This window comes from Nelusetta ayraudi, unplaced genomic scaffold (assembly GCF_046127955.1).
Source record: "Nelusetta ayraudi isolate G7.1 ecotype Tasmania unplaced genomic scaffold, CSIRO-AGI_Nayr_v1 ptg000074l, whole genome shotgun sequence".
In the NCBI taxonomy this organism is placed as follows: domain Eukaryota; kingdom Metazoa; phylum Chordata; class Actinopteri; order Tetraodontiformes; family Monacanthidae; genus Nelusetta; species Nelusetta ayraudi.
The window spans coordinates 915535-943350 of NW_027466124.1; the positions used below are offsets into that span (position 1 = coordinate 915535).

Genomic DNA, 27816 nt, shown 5'->3' on the forward strand with positions numbered 1-27816 from the left:
GCAAAGAAATTGACAGGGGGGCCTTAACGGTCACAATCTAACAACAACAACAATAACAGAAGCAAACCTGGAATGTCATAAAAATCTATTTTTTAAAAAAAATGGCAGTCACCAACACAAAGACCTCTGGGAGATAAAAGAGCGACGACCAAAGGTCTTTGTTCTGTTTTTTTTTTTGTTTTTTTTTTTGACAGGAAGCCGAGAGCGGCGTGTCTTGGAATTTTTAAAGTCAGAAATTCTCCAAATCAAGGCATAAGAATGATTGATTTTTTTTTTTTTTTTTTTTTCAATTCATGTCCAACAAAAACGAAGAAAGACTTGAGGAGAATGGAGGTGACTGCAGGGGGCGCCGGGACGACGGCTGGCGGTCATTTCTGCTCTCAGTCCAGTACAGAGTCAGTGTATATCGACCAAAGCTAAATTTAAACATTTATGTTTTTTTCAACACTCTCACTGACCATGTTAACATGAATTACTGCTCCTCACATCTCTGCCTGTACTGCCAGCGGCTCTAATATTGTGTGGAATCTCAACTACTGTTGTTGTGTCTTTGAAACAAATCACCCATCACAAATATTTACAGCAGACTTTTTTTTTTTTTAAATGTGTGCATGTATGTGTGTATATGTGTGTGTGTGTGTGTGTGTGAGTGAGTGTGTGTTACTCCTCTGTGTCAGTGTGTGCACAAGCTTCTCCCTCACCACAAGGACGGGGTCGCAGGGCTGCTCCCTTCACAGTGTGGGCAAAATAAAACAACAACAAAGAAAAAAACCCTGTTGGGCCCAGAACTCTCCGCCCCGCCCCGCCCCGCCTCGACACGCCGCCGTTGCTGCAGCCGCCCACGGCGCCGCACTACTGCAGCACCTGACCGCGCGTCTCGGGGAGTTTGAGGGCCAGAAAGCTGCCCGCCGCCAGCGCCCCTGAGGCGAAGAGGATGGGCACAGCCTTGGTGATGCCGACGAACGAGGTGAAGATGCTGATTCCTAGAACGGCGGCGAGCTTGCAGAGCGCGTTGAGGAACCCGAAGGCGGTGGTTCTGTAAGGAAGAAGACGAAGAGGAAAGAGTCAGAGATCAAGATCTGTCTATCGTTAGTAACCACACCCCCAGCCTGGTGTTGGCTCCGCCCTCAGAGAGCGCCTTGGTTTTTATGTCCCCTTACCAACGTGTGGTGGGAACAGCCCACAAAGCATCCGTTTTAGCAGGGGGATGCAAACAGGGGGCTAAATATGCTGCTTTTTTACTACAACTATAGAGTTACTTTGATAATGAATCATGTGAGACTGCTTGGATTCCAGAATGAAAAATAAAGACCCAATTAAAAAAAATAAAAAAATAAAAACACCATATTTTGTGAAGGGACCACAAACGGCCACAAGATGGAGCTGCATAATCTATAATTCTTTCCAAATGTTAGTTTCAACGAGTGTTTCAACATTACAGGCATTACAACAATGATTTTTCACTGTCAGAAAACACTATGCAATGATCAACCAAATGAAAACAGAATAATGGAGCCAACTCAAAGCTGGGGTGAAAAACAAGGCAACCCACAGCTTTACACACGGCGACTACAACCCCCAATGTCATTCCTCCCTCCGAGCCGACCAATGGCAGCAGGGCGACCCACGTGGCATCACTCAACACGTCATTCAGCAGCAGTGACCGTGGCGACAGGGAGACATCAGGGGCGTGTTTGCCTTCCTCGCCGCCTGCGTGGCCCACCTACCTCTTGTCGGAGGGGTAGAGCTCCACGGTCAGCACATCCAGGGCGTTCCAGGAGGCGATGCTGATCCCCCCAAACAGGCAGAGCAGGGCGATCATGGCTGACTCGCTGTTGCCAAAGGACAGGAAGAAACAGCTGATGCAGGAGATCACACTGGAGCCCGCTGAAGACGAGCAAAAAAGAAAAAAAAAAAAATCCATGAGTGGGAGGAAAAAGTCACAAGTTAGCTAGTTGTTATTTGACTGCATATATGGTCGTTGTTCAAAATAAGAAAGGGAGAAAAGATGATTTTATTTGACATTGTGTACAATTGACCTTTGCCCTTGGCACCTGCTGAACTCCCGTGAGTGGCGTGAGCCCTTACCCAGCATTCTCAGTCGGCCGATCTTGTCCATGAGCAGCGCCGACACGATGTTGCCCGGCAACACGGCCAACGTGCCCAGGAAGCTGACAAAGTACACCATGTAGGCATTGTTATCGTCGCTGACGTCGCTGAGCAGGCAGCCCTCCTTGTTGTGCAGGAAGGTGCTGTTGATCAGTCGGCTGTTGACCAGCCGGTACTTGAAGAGATCTGGGGAGTGGGGAGGAGAGGAACGGGATTGGGAGGTAGGTTGATGGGATGGAGGTTCAACAAGATCTCACGATTTGACCTGTGGGACGTCTGCCTTGCAAAGCTGCAGCCTTTCAGAGGCTTTTTTTTTTTTTTTAATGCTTTTTAATTCTACAAGGCTGAAACTGCTGTTTAAAACCTGAGAAGAAGACAGAGGAGAGACACTGCTAGCGAATGCTAGCCTAGCTGCTGCTCATGAGATGAGCGTGGGTGCTGCAGTGATGCAGCTAGATGCTTGTTTGCCAAAACCGTTGCTATGAATTAGCTCCTTTAAGTGACCAGTTCAGGCACAAGACTCGACTTATGCTTGACTAACACGAGAGTGAAAACAAGAGTTTTAGGGAATAAAAAAAATGAATCTCTATGCTTGCGTGTGCAAAGCTTGGCCAGTGAAGCCCACTGAGATCAGTGGGGTTGATTTTTTTTCTGCAATTAAACAGCTTCTAGTTCTAACTGGGATCCTCTGACTGCACTGATTGATTTGCAGCGTGTTCGTTATAAAGCAGCTAACGAGGCGAGCAGAAGGTGCGGCCGCCATCATCTCCAGTGAGCAGCTGTTCAGCTGCGGTCGTAACATCTCAATTACAAAAGCGGCAGCTCGGCCCCTCCCCTGTTGTTACACAATGGGGATGTGCGACAAAGCAATGAAGCTGTCACCGCTTTAAGACATCTTCTCTCTCCTCTTGATGGGAGGAGAGAGAGAGAGAGAGAGAAAAAAAATCAATAACAGAGTTTCACACGGAGATCGGAGGATCGAAAGGAGAGTTGCCAGGAGATGTCGCTTTTTTTTTTTTTTCAGAGTGGAAAAATATGCAATTGAGTCATTTTCACGGACAGACACAGCAGACAGAACCGCGGGAGACGCTGCTCCCTAGTGGCTGACAGGAGGCACCGTCACTAAACAGCAGCTAGGTGCCACCGGCACCAGGTGCCTGCTCACCCGTGTTGTAGAAGAGCGTGGCGATGAAGGTGCAGTTCTTGAAGAAGGTGTTGCTGGAGGTGATGTCCTCGAAGTAGCACTCCTCGAAGAGCGAGTCCTCGAACACCATGGAGCGCATTCTCAGGTTCATGAACCTGCAAACAGGCAGAGCGGCAACGTGCGTGTCAGCCGGAAGACGCGCGTGTGTGGTTTTGCACATTGAGTTTATCATTTATAACGGCGTGCAACGTCGCGAAAAGCTGAAACCCTTTCGTGAGAAGTCACTGGTGGGTCATGTGACTTTCTCTCAGACACTCTCTGTGGCACACTTGAGGCTGGACGGCCCAACAGAGCCTCAGATTTAAGCCACTGGCTGTAAACAGAGGGCTAAATGCAACGTTTTCTGTACATCTCCAGCCTAGGGTACGCAGTGGGTCAGAGTCCACATGCTGATGCTGCTGCTGCTGCTGACTCACTTGTCATTGAAGTACTCCCCCTGGCGGTGGACCTGGTTCTCCAGGGTGAAGTTGAAGGTGACGTGCTGCACCTTCTCCTTGACGAAGACCCTGGTGCGCGAGGAGTACTCCTGCTTCTGCAGGTATTTGATCATGTCGGGGAACCACACGGTCAGGCCATAGTAGCTGCAGGAGGGGAGGAGCAGGTGGAGGAGCAGAAGGAGGAAGAGGAAGTGGAGGAGGAGGAGGAGGAGGAGGAGGAGGAGGAAGAGGACGAGTGACAGCATTGCCTTGATTAAAGAGGCCTGCAGACACACAACCATGCCTCTATCAAAGAGGCTCATTAGTGGCGCTAATGAGAGATGCAGCTAGTGAATGCTAGCCTAGCGGCTGCTAACGAGATGCCTTGTTATCAAAAAGACTCATTATCAAAAGACTCATATTTCTGATCTTAACTGTGCCGAAAATGGGTTGATGTGGAGAGTTGGGGCGGGGGGGGGGGGGCTTTATCTGCACTCAGAGCACCCGGAGGTCACTGCCACTCAGCCAAGTCGCATCAGTGACCAGGATGTGACTCTAATAGCGAGCAAATCCGCACCAGATTTGCTGATTGTCAGAAACGATTGCAAAAACTCCTGCATGGCCACAACCTCCTGCTGTCCAGTTGGATTTCGGCGTGTTTCAGGTCATTCATCAGCATTCATAAGTGTTTGTTTGAAGCTGTAATTCCACCACAACCACGTCGATTCCCAAATCCGGGCGCCCCCGTCTCACCTGAAGGACATGGAGAACCACACGGCCATCATCATGTAGGTGGTGCGGCGGTACTGCGGTGAGAAAACCGCCTGGAAGTTTCCCCACACCTGCACGGAGACACACATGCAGCCGCAGTCAGACACGGCAGACGCACACCGACACGCCTGTCAGCGTTTCTTCCCACCGTCCACATCCCAGAACCCCCCCCCCCCGCAAGCCCAGCCACCGGCGGAGAGACCGGAATGTCCCACCAATAAATAATCACAAGCAAACAAACAAACAAACAAACAAACCCGGAGCCGAGTCGACGTTGCTGCTGTTTGAAAGCTGTTTTCATTTTTCGCAGACTTCAAATTGAAATGGGAGAAAATAGAGAATATGGTGTGTGAGCTTGTTGTGTGCGCTGACCTGGTGGAAGAGCGTGGTGAGCTTTATCCTCCACTTCTCGTGCCAGGCGGCGCCGTCGCCCAGTTCCACCAGGTCCTCCATCTGCTTCACCGTCTTGATGGTGGTCACCTGCACAGCCGCAGGCAGAGCGACACAACGGTGAGTGCTTCTCCCAACGCTCGCACCTCTCGCCAGGCATCGTGAAACAAACTCCCTGCTGCTTCGTGTTGACAGACATATGCTTCAGTATTGAAGAGCTCCAAACTTTACATCTGTTTTCATCGCTGGTTGATATGCTGCTGTTGTGTCAACAGTTTCAAAAAAAGAAGAAAAAAAAAAAAAGAAAACATTTGAAATGGTTTAAGCATAACAGCAAAGAGAAAGTGGAAAGACGCTGTGACACTGTGACTTATTTCCCATGCAAAGCTGTGCAGCTTCTGCTTCCCTCGACAATTAACCAGCAGCAACGGCTGGAGCTCTGAGATATTACGCTGCCTTAATGAAGAAAACATTCATATGCTAATTTATGCAGCTGCAGACCTGCAGTATTGCACTGCGCTGAACTGTACCGTGCATGCAGACAGACTGCATGTGTGTGTGTGTGTGTGTGTGTGTGTGTGTGTGTTTTGTGCTGCGCGCCCTTACAGAGAAGACCCTCTCTGGGTAGCCCTTGGCCCTCATGTTGGTGTCATGGACCTGCTTCAGGATCATCCAGGCCTCGTCGTGTTTCCCGTTCTGGAGAGAGATTGCAACACAAGGGTTGGCCAGCAGGTGGCATAACGCTTAACCCACCCCGATTAAAACCTTAAATGTTTCATTTTTAACACAGCTCACCTGCTGAAATTCAACATTTAACAACAACAAAGAAAGGGACAGTTTTTCAGCAGACGCTGCAGTTCATTCCTTTGGTCAAGAGGTCAGGGTTTGAATATAGACGCTTGGATGTAAATGTAAATGTTCAGACGTTTATATTTTTGCTTTGACACTTTTTTGTTTAACTGTTTTTCACATTTTCACTTCTAGTCACCAAAAATGTGCATTATCTTCTTTTTTATAGTCGTGAGTTTTTGTAGGTCAGCCGTTAAATATGAAGGAATAGGCCTAAACTCAGACGTGAGAATAATACTGAATATTACAGTCAGGGTCACTATCAACTGACTCTCTCCACTGCATTTCAAGCAGCAGCTCTAACACTAAACACACAATACAACCAGGAAGGTCATCGACATCAGTAGCTACTATGCAAAACAACCGTGAGTCTGATCTGCTGTCACGGCCGTTTGCGTTCATTCCGGGAGTCAAAGACGTGATGACGGGACACTGACTGACCTCTAGGTAGAAGCGCGGGCTTTCGGGCATGGTGGTGAGGGCGGAGATGGCGGCCACGGAGGGGAAGGCACACACCAGCACGAAGACACGCCAGCTGTGGAACTGGTAGGCAGAGCCCATCTGGAAACTCCAGCCTGGAGGTGGGAGCAAAAAAATAAATAAAAAACAGGTTAAAGACATCAGCAGGTGCACTCAGAACTTGTTTTTATGTTTTTTTTGTTTTTTTTGTTTTTTTTTTTAAATGCAGCTTCCCTTTTGCAGGCTTAGCAGTTGCTAACAAGGAGCTGCCATCAAGCTACTGTCAAGCTAGCGTCAAGCTAGCGTCGTGTCCAGCGTTGTTGGGATTACTCCAACTACTGGTTACGGATGACTTCTTTTAAAGTAATCAAATTACTTCCTTAGCGACTTTGTTAAGTAATCAATTACTAATTACCACTAATTATCACTTTAGTTTAAAAAAGATAAGGTAACAGTTGAGAACGTCTTGTTCCCTGCACACAACGAACCCGCAATATTCTTTCATTTAGATGAGACGAACTCAAAATAATGTTTGTGTTTCCAGCTACAAATGCAGTCGCTGTTTTGTTTTAGTGCGTCGTCGCATGTCAATGACGCTGCATGCACGGCTGCATCATCAATCTGCTACTTGATAAAGTAATTATGATATAATTACCAGTTTTGCCACAGTCATCCCGTTACTGCACTCCGTTACTCAAAACGTAGTTTAATTACAGTAGTGGATTACTGAGTAATAGATTACTCGCCAACACTGGTGGTGTCCCAGTTCCATTTCCTTCCTGCTTCTGATTGGCCCTGCCGCCCAGAGATTACATCACCCACATGGTTCTTGCACAGGCGTGTGCTTTACATCGCCTGACACTTTGCATATGCAGAGGCAGGAGGGGCATCAGTGCGTTGGGTTTTTTTTTTTTTTTTTTCCCCACCCGAGGCAAGAAGAAAAAAAAAAAGAAAAGAAAAAGCCGTCTCCAGAAACGGTCACACGTCTGTGGCCGAGCTCTCGAAGGCCGGCGTCACCTCGTTTCTAATACGTTTGCGTGAAAATGCTCGTTTGCAGAGAGCCGTGTGTGTGTGTGTGTGTGTGTGTGTGTGTGTGTGTGTGTGAGACAATGATGAAAATGCTGTCTAACAGCTGCTGCTCAGCGGCTGTGGTGCCACATTGTGCTACAGTCACAACAGCAGGCGCGCGGCTCTCCAGCCAACGCAGCGGCAGCGGCGCCGTGCACGTGGCCGTCGGGACCGTGTTTTCAGCCTCACCGTAGTGTGGGATGATGGCCCAGGCCATGGCGGAGGCGTAGATGCCGCCGATCATCCAGAACATGCAGAGCCAGCTGAGGTGCTCGCCGCGCTTCTCCTGCGCCAAGAACTCCGAGTAGTAGGAGAAGACGATGGGGATGGAGCCGCCGATGCTGCGGGAAGCAAGAAAATGAAGAATCAAAAAAAAAAAAAAGCCCGAGGAGAATCTCAGCAGAGTCGCCCGTATTGGAGTTGGAGTCACGTGAGCAGACAAGAGTGTGCGGTCGACACAAAGGTCGAAACTGACGGACTGCTTCCCCACTTTGCTGCAGATTTTTGTCCTGAAACGAATCTGATTGGTCGGTCTGAACGTGTCGGACCAGGCGTAGGCAAACTACTGCCTGGGGGGCCTCATGCAGCCCGTTAAGCTTTTCAATCTGGCCCACCGAACCTGAAGAAATGATATTAATGGCAAGTAAGAAATGAAATAGCTGCATTTCATGAATGACCCATGATATGAAATCCAACTGTGGATATTGTGTAGTTCTCCATATGCCACATTTAGGAGAGACAGACTCCTCTGTGCGTGTTGAGGACAGGGAGAATCTTTCGGCACGGTGCGCAGCGGCAGTGTGTGGGATGTTTGCCCCTCCTGACATACGATCCCAGTCTCTCCATCTGTCCTCGGACCGGCGACATTCCTCCTCCTGCTGTCAGGATGACTGAGTGCCGGGTGAGTCATCAATCTGCTGCCGCTTACCCGACGCCGGAGGCCAGGCGGCAGAACAGGAAGGAGACGTAGCCCTGGACGAAGGACGAGAAGAAGGCAAAGACGCTGTTGATGGAGAGCGAGATGAGGAGGGTCTGCCGCCGGCCGATGCGGTCGGCCAGGCCGCCCCAGACGAAGGCGCCCACCATCATGCCCAGGTAGACGATCAGACCTGGAGACAGGACGAAGGCACGGTGAGAAGAGAGTTTGACCATCCTAAAAGCCAGCTGAGTCTAAACAGAATCGTGACAGTGCAGCAGGTTTTCTTTCTGAGCCACACGTCATCAGACGGAGCGACTCGTTCTCCCTGAAGCCTGATTGGCTGAAGCCTGATTGGCTGAAGTCTGATTGGCTTGATGTTGAGGAGGAGCTCAGGAGGTGAAAGCGGGTGAAAAATAGCAAACAGGCTCGATGGAAAGGCGCTGAAATGACTCAGAGAGCCGTAGCGCTCCCAACCCAGCCTCCCTCCCATCACTCACTCTGCGGCACCAAGGGCACACACACACACACACACACACACACACACACACACACACACACACACACACCAGTTGCTCTTTTGCACTTGTTGTCCTGCTGACAGTGTGAGCTGAGATCGCTAAAAAAAATCAATATAGAGCGTGTGTGTGTGTGTGTGTGTGTGTGTGTGTGTGTGTGTGTGTGTGTGTGTGTGTGTGTGAAGCCCTGACATCTGTGTTTCTTTAAAGGCCATCCTCACTTTTCTCGCACGTCAAAGGTGAATCATTTCGAATGCACAGACACACTGGCTGACCTTGGCCGGCAGACCAAACCCACAAGGAGGGGGGGGGGGCATCAGACAGCCTCGTCAAAACAAACTGAGACCGTTCGCAGTGGCAAATGAGACCAAAACAGTGTCTTTCTCCGCTGCTAAACACTGTGAATGAGTCACTGAGCCAAAGACAATGAATCACAAGGCAGTGAATGGGCCAAGTACACAGGATGATGAATCTGTGTCCCTTGGAAACAGTGGGGAGGAAAATGTATGGGGATGGGGGGGGTGGGGGTGGGGGTTGGGGGTCTCTCTTGATTTTAGATTAAAAGATTAAAAGGTCTTTGTGTTTCCTGTCTGATAGCGGCTCTCTGCAACAAAAAAAAACACCAACAAAAAACCCAGGTGGGGTTCTTTGTCAGTCCGTTTCCAAACGCATGTCTGTGTGTGTGTGTGTGTGTGTGTGTGTGTGTGTGTGTGTGTGTGTGTGTGTGTGTGTGTGTGTGTGTGTGTGTGTGTGTGTGTGTGTGTCAGGAGGTTGATGAGAGCTGCGGCTCAACCAGAGAGCTGCGAGTCAGCGGCCGTCGCCGCAGTGCAGCAGCGTTGACAGGCAGCGAAGTGGTGACGGGGGGGATGAGAAGTGACCAGGATGAGGGAGGGAGGGAGTCCCCCCCCCCTCCTCTCCCCTCCTCTCTCTCTCACATATACACACAGAGAAAAACACTTCCCAGAACTCTCGCTGTTCTCTAGGAAGGAGAAACTACTCGCTACCGACCCGTCTGTCTTATGAGGGAGGCAAAAACTGAACATTTCTCTTATTTCCTCATTTAAAAAAAAACATCCTGATTGCACACAGAGAGCAGTAAAAGACAACAGCTCTGGAAATCAGCCCGTTGTGATGTCACACAGGGCACTCACAACAGCGCACGGTCACAGTCACAGGTGTTGGCTCCACCCTCCGTTATTATCAGCGAGCAGCAGCTTTAGCAGTGGCCAATGTTTTGGCAGGCGGTTGCAAGCAGAGGGCTAAATATGCCTTGCTTTTCCTCAGACGGGGTGATTGCTCTTGTCACACCATGCACGTCACTGGACTCTTGGATAAAGCTCTGAATCATGTGGGACCTTAAGCACCTTGTTTGTTTGGAAAGAGGGAGCAAATTTGTTTTCAGGGTTTTTTTTTTTTATGTTTCCGGTTAAAAGCAAAACACGTAAACTTGTGGTCACGTGACTTTGCCTCTTCTCACTGGCAAACTGAAGCCCTCCAATCCAGCCACGACCTTTTGCTCCCGCTGCGGGTCCACATCCATGTTCGTGGCGACGGCTGCTGCTGCTAATCTTTGCGCTGCACTAAAACGTTTAGCATTTCCCAGGATGAAAAGGAGGGCATCGGGGTGAAAGGGAGATACAATTTGTCAGGGGGCGGAAAAAAAGAGGAGAGGACGGCACAGTGGAGAAGAGCAGAGAAGTCGAGCGTGGCGCCACCTAGGAGAGGAAGTGGGGGGAGGCGGCTAGAGAGAGCTAAAAATGAAGAAGACAGATCGAGGAGGGGGAGGATGGTGGTCGGTGACGGCGCTCCCTGAGGCTTCAGTGTGTGTGTGAGAGAGAGAGAGAGAGAGAGAGATGGAGGAGAGAAAGAGTGTGCAGCGCCACTGCAGGCTGCAGGATGGAGGTTGCCGCTATAAATAGCTGTTGTTGCTTGTTGGGGTTTTTTTTTTTCGTTTTTTTTTTTCGTTTTTTTTTCCTGCCACTGTGCTCAGGGCTTCCTGAATGAGGCGAGAGGTGGCGGCTCTCCGGCCGTCTCTCACTGGAGGAAACTCGGCCACGACAAGACCCGCTGATGAAATGCATTCTTTTTCTGCAGCACAGGGGGTTAAAAAAAAAAAAAAAAAAAAAAAGCGTTGACTTTGCTGCGTCCAGGGTTTGAAACCCGCTGCACCTTCAGGCCATCGCTGTCCTTTAACAGCAGCCACTCGTGTCTCTGTGCTGTTTATGGTGCGAGTGTAGTAACAAAGGCGCATTCACTTGGTGTTGTTTTCAGATAAGTGGCTCTGGTGGAAGAGACAGAAGCTCGCAGGAAAAATACTTTCACCCTTGTTGACACCTACATTTTTCCACGGTCCGCTTTTCACACCTTTGCATATTTCAGGATTAAAACAACAACAAACAATGTTTTCTCATTGTAATCCAGTTCTACAGGCTGTCGGTGAATGAGAAGATGCCGTGATGTATTTCTAGGTGTGTTGGTGCTGCTCTCTTTTTTTCACCACTTCCAAACACACTGAAGGTCCAACCAAGCATCAGTTTTACAGCTGGGGGCTGCAAACACAGGGCTATGTGCTATGCGCCGCTTTCTGAAGATCTATAGAGCGCTTTCTTTTCATGGCAACCAAACCTGCGAGGAAAAGATCTGAAACTGACTGGGTTTAACAGGCGACCTTCTTCATCTCCGCCTGCGATATCACTGCTCTGCTTTCAGAGTTCATACGAAGGTCGAGGAGAATCGACGACACGCGGAGGATCCTGGCCGTCAGTGTGCAGAGTGAAGAAAATGAAATGTTTTCAGATCTCCGTGTCAGGAGACGGAACAAATACAGTAAACACAACGCTCGTTATAATTTCTCTTTAAAAAAAAAAAAGACTTAAAATTAGAAGCTTGATTAAATTAGATAAATGGCTGTGTTTGGTTATTGCCCTGTTTTGATTCATTTTGAGCACTGGTCTTTCATTGATCCGCAGGAATCCTATAAACAGACATTTTCCTTACTGACTGGATGGGATTTCTCTACATTCTGTCGACGGCACAGAGATTTCTTTTTTTTTTTCTTTTTTTTTCAATCACCCCTGCAGCTGCCGGCAGAGCACCTAAAGCCTGAACAGTGGGAAATGTACTTGACGTTATAAGTGCTTATGCTGATCCGGCTCTTTTTTTTTTTTTTTTTTTTTTCAGAACTCTCCTTGGTGCTTGGAGAAGAGCCACTCGCTTCACACGGCCACGCTGCAGCCGCGCAACAAGGACGACTCAATGACAACCAGCACGTTTCAGCTGCTCTCTCTTTCATTGTCACATCGCTTTCATTCTTTGATGGAGTTCATTATTATTATTATTATTATTATCATTATTATTATTATTATTATTATTATTATTATTATTATTATTATTATTATTATTATTATTATTATCATTGTTATCATTATTATAATAATAGATGGATAGATTCCCGCTTGTGAATTCTGCCTGCAGGTGCCTCTGGGCTAAGAAGCAGATACGTCCGGCATTGAACACAACAGTGCAAACACAACGCAAGTGTTTGGCACCAGGAGCTACGTTTATACCATTTGGAGACGGAGAGGGGGGGGGGGGGGGTGAGAACACTAGGAATCATGGGACGCGGAGAGGCAGGAGCCACGGAGCCTCTCCAGCATGAGTCAGGCGTGTTGCGTAACAGCGGAGGGAAGGGAAGCTGCAGCAGGACGCTGACTGCAACACTGCAGTTTTCTCCCCACCGAATCCCTCGTCCATCTGTGTTTGTTGCATAAAAATATTTTTTTGGGTTTTTCCTTCTTTAGCCGCATTTCCCGGTGACTTGCGGTTGTTGCTTGTGCTCAAATAGGCTTCAATTTTCAAAAATCACACGTTGAAAATGCATGAAAAACGACACATTTATGATTTCCATCCATCTTCAAGAGGCCTCGTTCTTTCCTTTTTCAGTCGACCAGCAGCAGTGACACAAGTTCAGTTTGTTTAGCTTTTTCCAGCTTTCTAAACCCCCATGTTTCAAGAAAGGAAAGGTTGCTTTGGGCGCTGCAGCTGCCCACACAGTCCAGCGCTCTCTCCGTCCTCCGTGGGGTCGTAGAGTCGCAACCCGACTGCTGCTGCAGGCTGTCACTTCCACGCCAGGCTGCAATGCATTCTGGGATCCACCCCTGCTGCAGGCACAGCCTTGAAATTTGACATCATCGTTTGTCAGCTATATTTGAAAGAGTCCTGGAATGAGGGCGGCCTCGTCGATTTGGATGTGACGTCGTCGTCAGCCTACGAGTGCAAACGCTCTCCAAGGACGCAGCTGAACTGGGACGCGGCAGCGGCAGCGGCAGCAGCAGCAGCAGCAGCAGCAGCAGCAGCAGCAGCAGCAGCGGCAGCAGCAGCAGCGGCAGCAGCAGCAGCAGCAGCAGCAGCAGCAGCAGCAGCAGCCGTGGTTTCCATGCACGCTGCTGGCAGAACATGGTGCCATGGGACCAGTTGGGAGACAACAGAAACAGATGCCACAGAGTGTTTTTTTCAATTTGGTTTCCACTGGCTTGCATGCATTATACGAACTACACGACTATGTTACCGGGGGAAAAAAAAACACAAACTATGATTCATCTGCCCAAGCAAGTCACTTCCAATTTCACCTTTTTTTGTGGAGGAAATTAGCGCAATGCTAATCTGTCTTTATTGTGTCAATGGAGCAGACGGATACAGATCCAATCACGTGCGTGCACGGTAAACCAGACACTGATCCGTGCATGGACGTACACATTTCTGGGGGGGGGGATTACACATGGATGGATGGATGGATGGATGACAAATGGAGCTGTGAATGTAACGTGAAGTCAATTGACGCAAAGCGTCCGCAGCCAGATGATGCCAGAGATGATTCCAGCGGAGAGCGCCATCGACTCTGATGAGGTTCTGCTGCAAACAAAGTCAGGCTCAGGTCGCGCTCAGGTAGACACCTGATACTCAGACCTCCTCCTCACAACCGCACAGTGTCATTAGTGATCACCGACTCATTTGCACGATGGGCTAACTAGCGGGTGCGGCTATCTGAAAGCAGCAAAGGGTTCACACAATTATGCGCCAGACAAATGAGCTGAAGGGTATTATCATCCTCAGACTTGACGGCAGCTTCATCAAACAGGAAGTAACCTGCACCTTCATTCCTGCATGAGTCCGAAGCAGGTTTGACCAAACACACCTCGCAAACCCTCATCCTCCCTCCCACAGGGAACCTCGCCCAGGCTGCCAGTGACAGATGGCGAGTCGTGTTTGGACCCGGGTTGTTCTTCTGGCTCTCGGGTCAGGCGACCATCAGGGCGAGGTCCTCGCCCACGCCGCGGTGCCGTGCGGCGACAGCGAGAGGGCGACACCCAGGAGGCAGCAGGAGGCAAAGCGTGAGGGGACTCTTAAGGAGCGCGGCTCCGCTGGAAAGGTGCTGAAGCGCAGAACATTGTGTTTGGATCGACTGGGGGACTTCGATTGAAATTCCGCTGCGGCGCTCCGAGCCACACGACTCGTTGAATCCTAAATAGGTGTAGTTCCTCCGCCAACGAGACTGTGAAAAAGCAATTACTGGCGGCAGGGCTATAAAGGTAATGGCTGAGATAAGGCGACGGTTAAACGCCGAGCTGCGGCGTCAAGCTCGCAGAGGAGCCGCCGCCACGAACGCCACAGACCACATTTAAGTCTGATTTATAGCTCGGGTGGCGGCTCGTGACAGCTACAGCCAGTTGTGCCACCCGTGGGTTCCTCCAACGTGTGTTTTTTGTGTCTCCTTCCTTTCAGGTTCGTCGCCCTTTTTCTACCCCGAAAAGGAGGAGAAGATTATCCTCCGACACGAGCCGCAGGGGAAGTTAGTGGGTCGGAGCAGCAGACCACAAGCTAGCATCTCATTTGCGATCCTTCACAATATCCAAGGTTAGCAAAGTTTCATTCAAAATTGCTCATTATTTTAGAACTTAGCCTGTACACTAGTGTCCAACGCAATATTTATTTTTTTATACCCATTTCTCAGGGTCTCTGGGGTGTTGTGGAGCCATTCCCAGCTGGTTGAGCTGCGTCTAAAATTCAATTTTATCCAACCTTGTGAAGTCATTTTTGATAATTATTTGGAACTCACGAGCTTGATAAATGTCTTCACATAGAAGAGTATCATTAATAATAATGTATAACTCAGAGAGTTTGTTATTTTAGCAAACTGGTAGCCCTTCATACGGCTCAGGACCATGAAGTCGCTCTCAGTGCCAAAGAAGTTGGTGACCCCTGCTGTCGTGCATACTTGCAGTAAAAGTAGTTTTCCTACCCACGCTGTCAGGTGAGCTTCCTTAAGTACCGGGCTTCCTTAAAAATGTTACACACTGGACCTTTAAATTCTATTGATCATCCTTGTGTTTTTCAAAACACAAAACATCACCCTGCATCCGACATCTCCTGACCCTTTCCCACGCGTGGGTCCAATCCCGGCTCAACACGTAAGCACAAGCAACTCGCAAACCACAAGCACAGCATTGCAGCAAGGGGACGAGGTTCTTACCCAGCATGCCCTTGTTGGGCTCGGACAGACACATGTCCTTCTCGGCGCTGGGCAGCACGAAGCCCACCACGAAGATCTCCACGCCGTCGGCCATCAGCGCCAGTCCCAGGACAAAGTAGAGGGTCCACTGGAACTTGCCGTGGCCGCACTCCTGCAGGATGGTCTCGTACTGCTGCGCCAGCTCCTCCTGGTCTTTCCGCCGCTCGCCCTCGTAGGCCGACAGGTCCCTGAACTGCTGCGCCTGGGCCGTCACGCCGCCGCCGTCGGCCTTGCCCGAGTCGGCCCGCGGGATGCCCTGGTATTCGCCCTCGTAGATCTCGTCGTCCTCATCGTGGCCCTCGGTGGAGTCGCTGTGGCCCTCGTCGTCGTTGGCGCGGCTGTCGTTGCGATAGTAGCCGCCGTCGTTGCCCGGCGCGCCGGCGTAGTCGTCGTCGTCGTCCTCCTCCTCGAAGCGCTTGTAGGAGCGCTTGGTGTACTCGTCGGCCAACTTGTCCGCGCCCCGCCCCACCTTTTTGCCCACCTGCTTCTTGGCCACCTTGGCGATGTCCTTGGCGCCGCGGACGAAGTCCGAGCGCCCGTCCCTGTAGCGGCCGTCGTCGTCCATCTTGGCTCAGTCGCTGCTCGTCGGGGAGGAAACCGGGAGGAAGATCAGCGGCGGGCCAAGCGCATGGGGGGGATTTCAGCACCACGGACAGCTCCCTGCTCCACCGCACCGGCGCTGGCGTCGGGGGTTATGGACGGCGCACGTGCGCGCGCGCACGCAGACGCAAGTTCCTGGAAAAACAGGAGAAGCGAGGGGGGGGAAGGGGGGTGGGGGGGGGTTGTGTTAGAATGACGCAAAGAAGAAAAGAAACATTTCCCGTTGACACGAGAGAAAATCCCTCACGAACGTGAGAGGAGACCGACCTTCAGACGGCCTGAGTGAAGAACAAAGCCTGCAGTGACTCAGCGGCGTTGACTGCTCAAGGACACATCCAAGGTCACACACGACACACACACCAGACATTTTCTAACAGCCTTGTGTTCTTGTTTGGTGAAAATACCTTGTTTTTTGTCGTACATGTCCTTCTTAAAGGTTCCATAGTAGACGAAATTCGCTTTTTTAAAAAAAGTCATTTACTTCCATTGCTTGCCTGGTGTCTCCCCAGACCTTTGTGATGTCATACAGGGTACTGACAGAGCTCACCAGGTCTGTGACCACACCCCGAGTCAGGTGTTGGCCCCGCCCTCTGACACTGCCTTACCGTTTGTTCCTTTACAAGCGTGCAAAGTCCAACAAAGCCTCAGTTTGCAGCAGGAGGCTGCAAACACGGGGCTAAATAGCGCTAAATAATGGGGATAAATTATGGATAATTCTTTGAGCACAACAGCTCAGAGAGGAACAGATCAGATCAGACAGTGGGCACAATGTGGGAACTTCCTCCTGCTGATGAAAAAATACATTGAGGGAAGACTTTTTCAAGACTTTTTGAGATCTGAGTGGCAGCATCCATCTCTCTCTCTCTCTGCCCCTCTGTCTCTCTCTCTCTCTCTCATTCTCTCTCTCTCCCTCTCTCCCTCTCTCTCTCTCTCTCTCTCTCTCTCTCTCTCTCTCTCTCCCTCTCTCTCGCTCTCTCTCTCTCTCTCTCTCTCTCTCTCTCTCTCTCCCTCCCTCGGCCCGGCTCGCCTGTCTCATGGCGGTGATTACAGCCTGAAGCTGCAGAGGAAACAGGTCAAGTTGCAACGCGGAGAAACAGACGTCCGCAATTCCCGAGCAGAGGTGGGTAGTAAATCAACGTTAATGTAGAGGGGAGGAGGGGAGGAGGGGAGGTGAGGAGGGGGAGGAGGTGGATAGTGAGGGGGGGGGAACGAGGGGAGGGGACAAAAGTCCATCAGCAGCAGGCCACCAGCCTCCTGCCGTGACACGTCTGTCGCTACGATGACGCCTTCGCTGGCCTAACCGGCGGTGACAGACTGTATGGGGAGGGGGGGGGGGCTGCGAGTTCCTACAAATGAGAGAAAGACTCAGCAGACGGGAGGGAGTCCTTCCCTCTGCAGCAAGAACACGGCGATTCCCCCCCACCACATCTTCATTCACCCTTTAAAACCCTTTGAACAGACTGCAGTCGTGCCTGTAACACCAACGCCAGTCGGCTGAACTGAGGATAAACACCCAAGCTGCAGAAACTGCATTATCCAATATTTCAGGGGTTTTCATATATTTCCATGCAGAAATTCAGCCTTTCTTCAAAATAAAACCAAGTTTGGGAATTTTAACATCACTCTAAGATAATGACTTGTAGATCCAACTGCAGGTTAAAGGTAAAACATGTCTGATAAAGCCTGTCATTACACAGATTTGAAAGCAAAATGGGGAACAAGTTGAGGACGGCTGGCTCCGCCCTCCACTAAGTCGCCTCGTCGTTTCCTTTTTTACCTTGAGTTCAAAATAAAGATCTTTTTGACCAAACCTTAAACCTTATCATTTCCATTCACCTGGCAATATGTAATCCTACCATACTGATGCGGATACACTGGAACAGGAAACAGCCACAGTCACCAAATAGCTCGTTTGGGTCTTGACAACAAGCACAACATCGAGCTCTTAGCTCTGCAGCACGGCCTCGCACCACCTTTGGGTGTTTTGCATGTGACGCCGCCTCGATGTCGCAGCTGTGCTGCAGCCGTCGATGAATCAATGCCGCCGCTAATACCAGACACCGTGTCGGGGGCAGCGCAGTGTGGATCGGTGCCGGCGAACAGCTGGGCTGCTCTCTGTTGTTCATTCAGAGAACAAACGGTTCTTCCTTAAGTGAATGATAAGGCAACGAAGCAGGGAGTAGAAGACGAAGGGAAGGAGGAGGAGAAGGAAAGGGGGAGGAAGAAGAGAAAGGCGGGGGTCTGAGAGCTTCCTGCGCAGCCTCCAGGGTATTGAACAGACACAGATGGTTTGGCGAGATGACATCAGTCGACCCGAGGCTCCGCTGGAAGCTGAGAGTTTACACACTGAGGGCCGAGTGAAACCTGAGAACAGCGAGGAGGAGGACGGTCGGCTCGGTTGTTTGGTCACGACTGTACAGAGAGACGCAGCAACGCCTCAGAAACATACAGCATGTGGAACAGGGATAAAGGTATCAGGAACTCTGAACTCTAAGGAACCTTTTTTTCAAGTGTAAGGATGATAAACTAATGCATTTGACCCAAGCAATGCTTTAACACTAACCTGGCTGGCATGGTAGACAAAACATTACCCATAATCCACGCCTGTATCCAGTCAGGAGAAGCTAGTTAGCTCGGCTTGCAGCCACTTCCTGTATTTCTTCTTCATCTTCTCCTGTGATCTCTCACTTTCAAGCAATTTGTTTGCTGTTTTTTTTTTTTTTTTCTACTGATGTGAAAACCGCAGGCAATTTTCAAATTGGCCCAAAGACACCCTTTTAACTTCAAAAGTAACGCCAGACTCACTTTTTAAAACATCGTCCGTCAAGTCTAGCTAGCAGCTAGCCAGCAAGTAGGATACTGTTGGTTCTAAATGGAATTTTAAAGCAGCTGCTGTGCAACATTAGGATTCAACTCCAGCGACGCTTTTCCACCCCTGCAGCCATGCAAGCACGCTATCATCAAACATGTGAAGATATATTAAGACGAACACAAACATTCAGTTGAAACATTCCCAACAGTCCTACAGGCTGTTAGAATACAGCAAAGTGTTAATATTTGATCCTTCTCAGATTTTGCACTACTTGGCGTCTCCTTTTCGTCCATCTCCGCCCTGTGACTCACAGCCGTTTTTCATTTCCTCTGACGGCGACGAGCTGATTGCTCTGTCCCGCCCTCCCACCGACCGCCATCACAGCCCAGATAACAGGAGACACTCGGGTCCCATCTGAATGCAGCGAGGCCTCCCATCACCATCTGATTAGCCTTTCTCAGGTGGAGGAGGCTGAAGTGAGGGTGGCTGTCCAGCGACACTCTCTCTCTCATTCTCTCTCTCTCTCTCTCCCTCTCTTTCTCTCTCTCTCTCTCTCTCGCTCTCTCTCTCTCATTCTCTCTCTCTCTCTCTCTCTCTCTCTCATTCTCTCTCTCTCTCTCGTTCTCATTCTCTCTCTCTCTCTCTCTCTCTCATTCTCTCTCTCTCTCATTCTCTCTCTCATTCTCTCTCTCTCTCTCTCATTCTTTCTCTCTCTCTCTCGCTCTCTCTCTCATTCTCTCTCTCTCTCTCTCTCTCTCTCTCTCTCTCTCTCTCTGCCTATGAATAACAAACACCTCCTCACCGGGGGTCGACGGAGCTGCTGCTGCTGCTACAGCGGCGGCGCTAGCGCTGCCCCAGCAGTGTTGAAATAGGGAGGAGAAAAATCAGACGAGCTTGTGGCGTAAAAGTTTATTAGTTGACTAATGAAGTGATTCTGCTAACTGGCTTCTGTAATCAAGAGCAAGTTAATAACAAAATAACAGTCGACTGGAGGGAGAGAGAGAAAAAAAAAACCCACACCAGACGGCGGCTGTGTGCTGCTGATGAATAGCTTCATTATGTAATCACATTTTCCTCCAGCGAGCAGGGGAGACGCAAAACACACAATCACCAGCTAGCAGCAGCAGCAGCAGCAGCAGCAGCAGCAGCACTACCACAATGGCAGCGTCCACACAAAGTGAGGTCCAGCTAGCCAGCTAGCGGCACGCTAACGGCAGAGGGCCTAGCGGAACAGACGAGTCTGCCGCGGGAAGACATGCTAATGCTAAGTCCTGATGTGAGCTTAATGGACTGATTAGCAGAAAGCTGAGCTGGAATATATTTGACGTAAACCTTTGTATTCTATTACACTCACATGTATGAGTTTATATGTCAAAAGAAATGCTTTTTTCAGTTTTTGTTGGTCCCTATAATAATTTTCATGTATTAAATACTCATACTCATACTAGAAAAATCTAAATTTTAAATGAGAAGGTTGAGAAGAGTGGGTACAGTGGTGTTTGCACACAACACGGTGCTGCGGCCGTCTGGCAGGGCTCCGGAGACACTAAACCACATTATCATTCCTGCTGTGACAAGAAGCCTCCATCATCACCAGAGAATAAAGTCCCTCTGATGGCCTCACTGACAGCCATTTTCAACAACTGCACCGTCCAACAACAACATTAACAGCGTCTGCTACAGTGAGAAAAAAATAGATTTCCATCTTTCCATCAGGACTTTTCTCTTTTTTTTTGCACTGGGAAAAAAAAAAAAGAAACAAGAGGTCCATTAAAGCCGAAGACAGATTTGGCAGGCGGAGAGAGGAGCGACCGTCCAGGTCTGAGGAGATGGACGAGGCGGAGGAAGGGGGGAGGAGGAGGAAGAGGAGGAGGACGCAGCGGTAGCTGGCGGTCCATTTATCACCCTTAAGGCTTCAATACACTAAAACCCATTTGCTTGGATCAGAATTCTCATCTTTCGGACAGCGGGAGGTCTTCTGTCGTCTCCGTTTCCACTCTCAGTCCTGCTGAGATTGTTTGTCAGGGGAGAGAGAGAGAAAAAAGGCAGACTCGTGTTTCCGTGTTCGCGACTCAGTTCTGTGTACCGTTATCATTTCTATCTGGTTTTGGTTTCCTTGCACGGCGGGTCAAAAAAAGAAGATCTAAAAAGGCCGCAGGTATCCCAAATCTCGCAGGATGGTGCCGAAAGACGTCTCGTCCAGCTGTTGTGAGGAGCACCAAGAGTTCTCTGAAGTTCTGGAGTCGAAAAGCTTTTTACAGCTGAGACGGAGCGACATCCTCGTAGCGACAGCGGCTAAAAACCAACGGCTAACGAGCCGAAGGAGAACGAGGAGAGAGAGCGGGGGACTGAGATCACGCAGGCGTTTGGGCTGCACAGACGCTTCATTGTGCCGCAACACTGTATTGATTTATCAAAGAGCAGCATCACAGCCGCTTTAGAACAGAGAGTGAGTGAGTAAAACTCAGCCGTAGACAAGTTAACCAGCTCACTCTCTTCTTTGTGTGTCTGAAAGGTGGAAAAAGTATCCGGGGTTCAGGCTGGAAAAAATATTCCGTCGCATCCAATCAACAGCCTGCCTGCCTGTTAGCCGCCGTCGATGACTCACGGCTCCAAATATAACGCCGGGCTTTCGTCGCGTCGCAGATTAGCATTTTCACGCGTTTGCACCTCGACGCTCCGCCGCCGTCTTTGACTTCCAACGCGGATCGAGCCGCTGGTGACGCGCGCTCAGCAGTTACACATTTCTGCCCAGAGTCGGCCCAACGGGGAAAAAAAAAAACTGTGAAATAGTCACAGCAAAGTTGGGCAGCTGATGAATGGCATGCGGCTGAGGGTCCCGGTGACTCAAAGAACACACTGGGAGGCTGCTTGAATAACATACAGACGTTTAATGAGAGCGGATGGAAATGATTTGGCACAGGAATGAAGTTTTCCCCAGAGGTCAAAGGTGAGAAACGCAAACAAGTCACCAAGAAATGATTTAGACGCCTCTGAAACAAACTGCTGGCGTGTCTCGAAAGCAGTAGCACAACATGCTAACGGAAGCAAAAACAGCGGCTGATACAATAATGGGCTGGAAAAAGTGACAGCAACCGGACCGCAACTTAAAATAAGCAGGAATTCCCACCGTGATGCCGGCGGATTAAGAAAGTATTGAGGTGCAAACCGACAGCGGGGAGTCCTGACAAACACGAGGCGCCAACTGGCACAAAGCATGCAAACAAAGACTCTGAAGAAGGACAAAGAAGAGGGCGGCCCTCTGTTATCTCAGTGCTTTTTTACAAGAGTGCACTGGGAGCAGTGCATTGTGGGTCCTGTCGGCCCCGCCCACGTGCACGCCGCGCTTGAAAATTTTCCCCAGCAGACCCGGGTCAACAAACAGCAACGCCGGTGATAAAAGCAGGAGCGCCGCAGAGCCCAGGAGGAGGAGGAGTAGGAGGAGGAGGAGGAGGAGAAGATTACATTGCCGGCCATATGTTCCTTTTAAATGAGGGCGTGCACGCACACAAACATGCACACACACACACACACACACACACACACACACACACTCAACCGTCAGAGGTGGTGCAGACTGGAAACACTGTGATAACAGGCTAATTAAAGCTCTGTCGTTAAAGCAACGCAGCTCAGGAGATGTTGAGTTCTGCAGCATCACCACTGGGTTCACAAGGAGGGGGAGTGGGTGGGTGGGTGAGGGAGGCGGGGGGGGCCTGGCTCAGGGGCCACAAGTCTGGATTGGTTCTGGGAAGTATTAACGTTGCTTTTTGTCTGTGACGGATTAGCTGCAAATTTGTTCCGATCCAAACTTCCACCAAGCCAGGAAACCTCGTCTTCACCTCACTGAGCTCCAGTGTGCGACGTCAGCAAAGAAAAAAATATTTGTGCACTCATTTAGTCACAGGACGCAGCAACAGAGTCTCGGGAACTTTGTGTTTTTAGGGTTGTTCGGATAATTAAAGTCAGACTTTGATTTTATTTTATTGATCTCTTGGAGTTTTGAGTAAAACACATTTGTGTCAGCGGCAGTGTAATTCTGAAGCAGCGACACATAGCGAGGCCTCTTAATTGACCCGACCAATTAACATCCTTCCAGGAGAAGGAGGCGGAGCCACAATTCTGACCCTGTACAGCTCCTCCTCCTCCTGCCCCACAACACATCAAGCTGCAGTTTCCCCTCCTCCCTCTTTCCTCCATCATCCATCATCTCTCGACTACTCTGGTCTGAGTCTCTGAGGGGAGATTTTCCATCCATCCATTATTCACGCTTTGTTTTTCTCTGGCTGCGAGGACAGAGGTGCTGCTGCTGCTGCTGCTGCTGCTGCTGCTGCTGCTGCTGCTGCTAAAATAAAAACATCATCATCGCTGCAGCTCGTCTGCACCGACCTCGCTGTGACATCAGCACAGAGCGACGGCACGATGCTGCATGACTTCAGGCCGAGCGGCTGGAACAGCACAGAGAGGCGATTGGTTCCCCGGGCCGTGACTCCTCCCCACTCCACACATCCCCTCCCCTCCCACCCCCCGCCATGACTCGGCCCATCGCCCTGGTGGCACCCAGGCGGCCGGCTGGCTGGCAACACGGTGCCAAACAAGGGCTGACGTCAGCTGCCTGCATCCATCTTGGCTGCTCTGGATGCAAAATGGTCTGAGGAGGATCCAGACGGGAGCGGGTCAAAGGTCTGCAGCGCCGAGCCACGTCTCACACCACAAGGACAGCCATCAACAATCAGCGTCTTTTGACGTCATGTGTTTCCTGCACAATCTGGCAAATTTTGCAGCGTTACATCCGCAATCAACTGCGAGCTTGAGAAAAAAATCGAATTCACAAAACATTTCCATCAATTCATATTTAATTTAGATGCAAATTGATCAAGTTTGGATGACAAGGGCACGACCTTTCATCTCTATTGTATTGCTTCAGGAGCCGAGCTGCAGGCGTCTACAAATCCCTGACAGAGTCAGAGCTGTTTCTCTTCCAGATGTTTTGTCTTTTGTTTTTTTGTCCAGACTCCAAAAGATGTCCAAATGCTATTACTGCACGCCACCGTTTCAAATGTAATGCTCCCGGCACCGTCGGACTGCTGACAGGTCGGCAAGGCTCAAAGCTCAGCAGAACCACATCCGAAGCCTTTTTTCCGATGGCAGGAGTTTGACCGGACCAATCAGCATCTCTGAAGATGAAACGGGAGGAGGCGGAGCTCCATGCAGGTGAGAGCTGCAGTGTCTCAAGGTCTGCCAGACTCTCCACAACGACTAAAGCTGCTCGACAGAAAACCTCAAACTGCACTAAATCTACATTTCCTGGTCTCTGCTGTCGTTATTTTTCTGCATCTCTAACAACAAACGATTAACAAACAAATCAGCTGGTTTCTACCTCTGCAGGCTTTAGAAATCCGACCGTCTGACAGTGACAGATGCCACAAACGCTCAGTGCAGAAGAAAAGCGCCACAGAATATTGATCAGCTGCGTCTATTTTAAAAGAGAGACAGGCCACAGTTGGGCAGACGTCTCCTCCGTTAGAAACCGCTCTGCTCTGTTAGCGCAGTGAGTTATGAGCTCGATGCTAATTGCCACTCCGGCCAACCCCCCCCACCCTCCCCCCCTGCCGCCGCCACGGTGGCGGGACGACACAGGAGGCCATTGATTTTCCCTCAGCGCGGCCGTGAATCTTCAGCAGCGTTTCCTGAGTGGCAACATCCTCGGCCAAAAAGTGCAGATGTGTGGAGAAAGAAAAATAAATAAATAGATAAATAAAGCACCCTGGCTGCAGCGCCAGGCTAATTCGAGCTAAATGCTGGAACAGCTGCGCTAACAGCTGATCAGGACGGCTGCGCTCTGCTCCTCTCAGCTCTTTAATTTCCTTTTTCTTTATTTTTTCATTTAAGAAGCAGCTCTGATGTATCCCGGGACGCTGCGGCCGCCTCTCCCCAAGCTGCCCGTCGGATGGAGTGACAGCCGTGGGGAGGAGCTAATCTCAGAGGAGCGACTCCGGCTCGGTCCAGTCAGCAGGGGCCAAGCGGGCAGAAAATGAGAACAGGTTCCCCAGCGCCTCCTGCCTCTCCGCTGGAGCTGCAGCAGCCTCAGCTGGGTCGGCCTTAAGGGCCACCTGCTGAACCGAGCGTGTCCAGCGTGCTAACGATCCAAGAATAGGAGTCCCGTCGTGTACAACAGCCAGACTCGGTCCAAGATCACAGCCACAACGAAGGAAAGTTAAGTTACAGTGCGACGGGTCATTAAATGAGCTTAAACTCATATCAAACTGTGTGGTACCACTGTGACGTGTTGAGATGCAACAGCATCCAGTTTCTTCTTAATGTTCTGCAGAACTGCTTCCAAAACACCTGCATTCGAAACCCTCAAACTCAGTGATTTGCAGACATTTGCCCCGTTCTGGAACCCCCGGCTAAATAAAAATCAATCAATCCATCGATCAATCAGATAAACTGTGGAAATCAGGGAGTCCTGATTTCATCCGTCCAACCTTTAAAACGACCATTAACACATCCATGACCAAGAAAGACCTCCACTCTGTTCTCATCAGTGTTGGCGAGTGATCTATTCCTAAGTAATCCACTACTGTAATTAAACTTCTTTTTTTTTAGTAACGGAGTAATGTAACGGGATCACTGTGGCAAAACTGGTAATTATAAATTTCCAAAATCTTTTGCAAGCTACAAATTTATTGAGAAAAAAAAAAAAAACAAGACGAGAATATTTGGAATTGCAAAATTAGCACTTTAATAAAGTTCACTCCAAAGCACTGAGCAACTGTTACTTTATCTTTCTTTTGAATTAAAGTAAGTAGTTGGATTACTTTTATGGACTGACCCCAACGACACTGGTTATCATGTGACACGCAGGCAGAAGTAATACGATGCATCACTTTACTCTCTGAGCATTTAAATGTTTTAAGTAGGAGAAGGGGTGATTGCCCCAGAGGCAACAGAGAGGCTTGACGCCACAGAGAAAAGCTAAACCTGCAGCTTCAAGGGGCCTCCAAGCCAAGGCGAGCACCTCCGAAAATCTGTGATGTCACAAGAGGCACTGACAGCAGCGGCCAAACGTTGGCTCCGCCCACTGACATGTGCTGACGCCTTGATGTTTTAGCAGGAGGCCGTAAGCAGAGGGCTAATCATTATGCCGCCTACTGGACATCTGGACAGAGGAGATATTTTGAGGGATGATCAAATCACTGAGAGCTTTGCGTTTTGGCGCGAAAAAGAGAGCAGAGAACTGGCCGGAAAACGGAAAACCTTTCAGGTCAGTGGTCCGGAGCGTCTGAGTTGGTGGAAGTGCTTCAAGAGGCCTCTCGCCAAGGTGCTCGTGTTGTGTCCTGATTCAGGCCAATTAGGCGCCTGGAGGCCGGTAATAAATCACACCATAAATCAGGCTGTCCTGCAGGTTGGAACTGTTGCTGCTGCTGCTGCTGCTGCTGCTGCTGTCTCACCCGGACCTCTTTTAACAGCTGTGTAAAGGAGTTTTTCCTTAGGCTCGCTAGGTAACATCTCGGTACGGTACGGTTCGGCTACGATTTTGGTAGCTGCCTCGTTGGGGTTCGAAGCGAGCAGAGCTGAGACCATGAGGGTGACGTAGCAACGTGCGGGCCACTGATTGGGTAAGAGTTTTGACGAAAGCCAGATGACTTGACATGACACAAGTTCTAACACACAGAGAGACAGGAGAGAGAGAGAGAGAGAGAGAGAGAGAGAGAGAGAGAGAGAGAGAGAGAGAGAGGCCATCAGCAGGACTCTCCTCTTCCTAAAACAGTGTCGGGACGGTCCGAGTGTGTTGCGTAATCACTCTCACTCTCCGGGCAAAGTGGTGACATGAACTACCGCAAAGCACCACCACACAGAGGGAGGATGAGGAGGAGGCGAGGGGGGAAGGTGGGGGGGGGGGGGTGCCCATCATCACTCCCCCTCCATCACACTCTCCCTGCTGGGTTTCTACAAGGTCATTTTGGTGCACGACGCAAGAGTAGGAAGAGGAAGAGGATGAGGAAGAGGAGCTCTGCCCCCCCCCCCCTTAAACACACCATGCACAGCAGAGAGATGTTCAGTTGTAATGTAAAGATGGGGGGGGGTTGGAGAGAAGCTTTTGGCTGAGAAGGGCAAGGACATCCTTCACCTCCCCTGCACAACAGAATAACAACAAAAGCTGGAGTCCATAAACGTAACAAACTGGACGAGCAGGCTGGCAGCCGATCGTGTCACGTTCAATGACATTAAAACACTCGTAAGCTGTTCTCCTCCTCCTCCTCCTCCCCCCCCCCCCCCTCCTCTCCTCCTCTCCAGCTGGAAGGACGATGATGGTGCCGAACGCACAAGACCTTCCCGCAGGAAGACGCAGCGCGGTCGCATCCAAGCCCAAATAATCCGCAAACGGACGACGTCGCCACACATCTTACTGTTATTAGTACTATCAGGAGAAAAGGTTTAAAAAAAAATAAATAATCACCACTAATTAGCCGACCCCTTCCTAAGACTGCCCCCTTGCGGCGCCGCTTTAGGGGTCATCGCCTCATCAGCATCGGCATCAGCGCGCAAAATCGCCTCTCTTTTTTTCCCACCCCAAGGAAATGAAAAACAAATCTTTGGAAAATGTCGATTTAAATCCTGCACGCGCATCTTCCGGTTGTAAAAATAGATGGGGGGGGGGGAAAGGGGAAGGGGGAGGGGGAGGGGGGTTGAAACGTTAACGGTTTGAAGGGCGAGCTGGGATCAAAGCCAAGGAGCAGGCGGACCTTCAGGCGGTTCTTACCTTCTAACGGGCGGGAAGCTCGGTCCGGTTCTAAAGTGACCGGGACGGCGCGCCTCTTGTGCAGGGAGTCACCCCGAGTACCTGGAGCGGAGAAGGTCCAGTGTGATGCGCGCTGACGTCGCCGCTGCGCCCTCCCCTCTCCTCCTTCCCCTCCCCTCCCTCCTTACTACACAGCATCCCTCCAGGATGGAGACTCCGCCCCCTCCCTTTCCCACCTCCCCCTCCCCCTCTTCCTGCAGCAGACACAACCGTGGCTGAAATGGAAGTGGGCGGGGCTCATTGGGAGGGGGGAGGGGGGGTTGCAGTGAAGACAAATGTCGCTCGCTTTGGGTTTTTTTTTGTTTTTTTTTACACAGTCACCTGCAGGTC

General features: G+C 50.2%; 1 protein-coding gene across 1 annotated transcript; it reads right to left on the reverse strand.

Annotated features, from left to right (window-relative positions):
- Positions 1–449: 449 nt before the first annotated feature.
- sv2a (synaptic vesicle glycoprotein 2A) lies at positions 450–27572 on the reverse strand. The gene is made up of 13 exons (XM_076043305.1): positions 27448–27572; positions 15230–16003; positions 8195–8375; positions 7456–7607; positions 6181–6314; positions 5497–5586; positions 4873–4980; positions 4483–4571; positions 3730–3894; positions 3275–3408; positions 2089–2295; positions 1728–1887; positions 450–1036 (listed from the first exon to the last, which is right to left on the reverse strand). The coding sequence occupies exons 2-13, from the start codon at positions 15831–15833 to the stop codon at positions 853–855; spliced, it is 2208 nt and encodes a 735-aa protein (XP_075899420.1). The 5' UTR covers positions 15834–16003; positions 27448–27572; the 3' UTR covers positions 450–852.
- Positions 27573–27816: the final 244 nt, after the last annotated feature.

What these genes read in the sequence shown, in the direction of transcription:
- sv2a (XM_076043305.1), bottom strand. Translation starts at nt 15,833, where the DNA reads ATGGACGACGACGGCCGCTACAGGGACGGGCGCTCGGACTTCGTCCGC. An exon ending in CGGCCGACTGAGAATGCTGG is followed by an intron (nt 1,888 to 2,088) that starts GTAAGGGCTCAC and finishes GCTCGTCTTCAG; the next exon opens with CGGGCTCCAGTGTGATCTCC. An exon ending in CTCTACCCCTCCGACAAGAG is followed by an intron (nt 1,037 to 1,727) that starts GTAGGTGGGCCA and finishes TCTTCCTTACAG; the next exon opens with AACCACCGCCTTCGGGTTCC.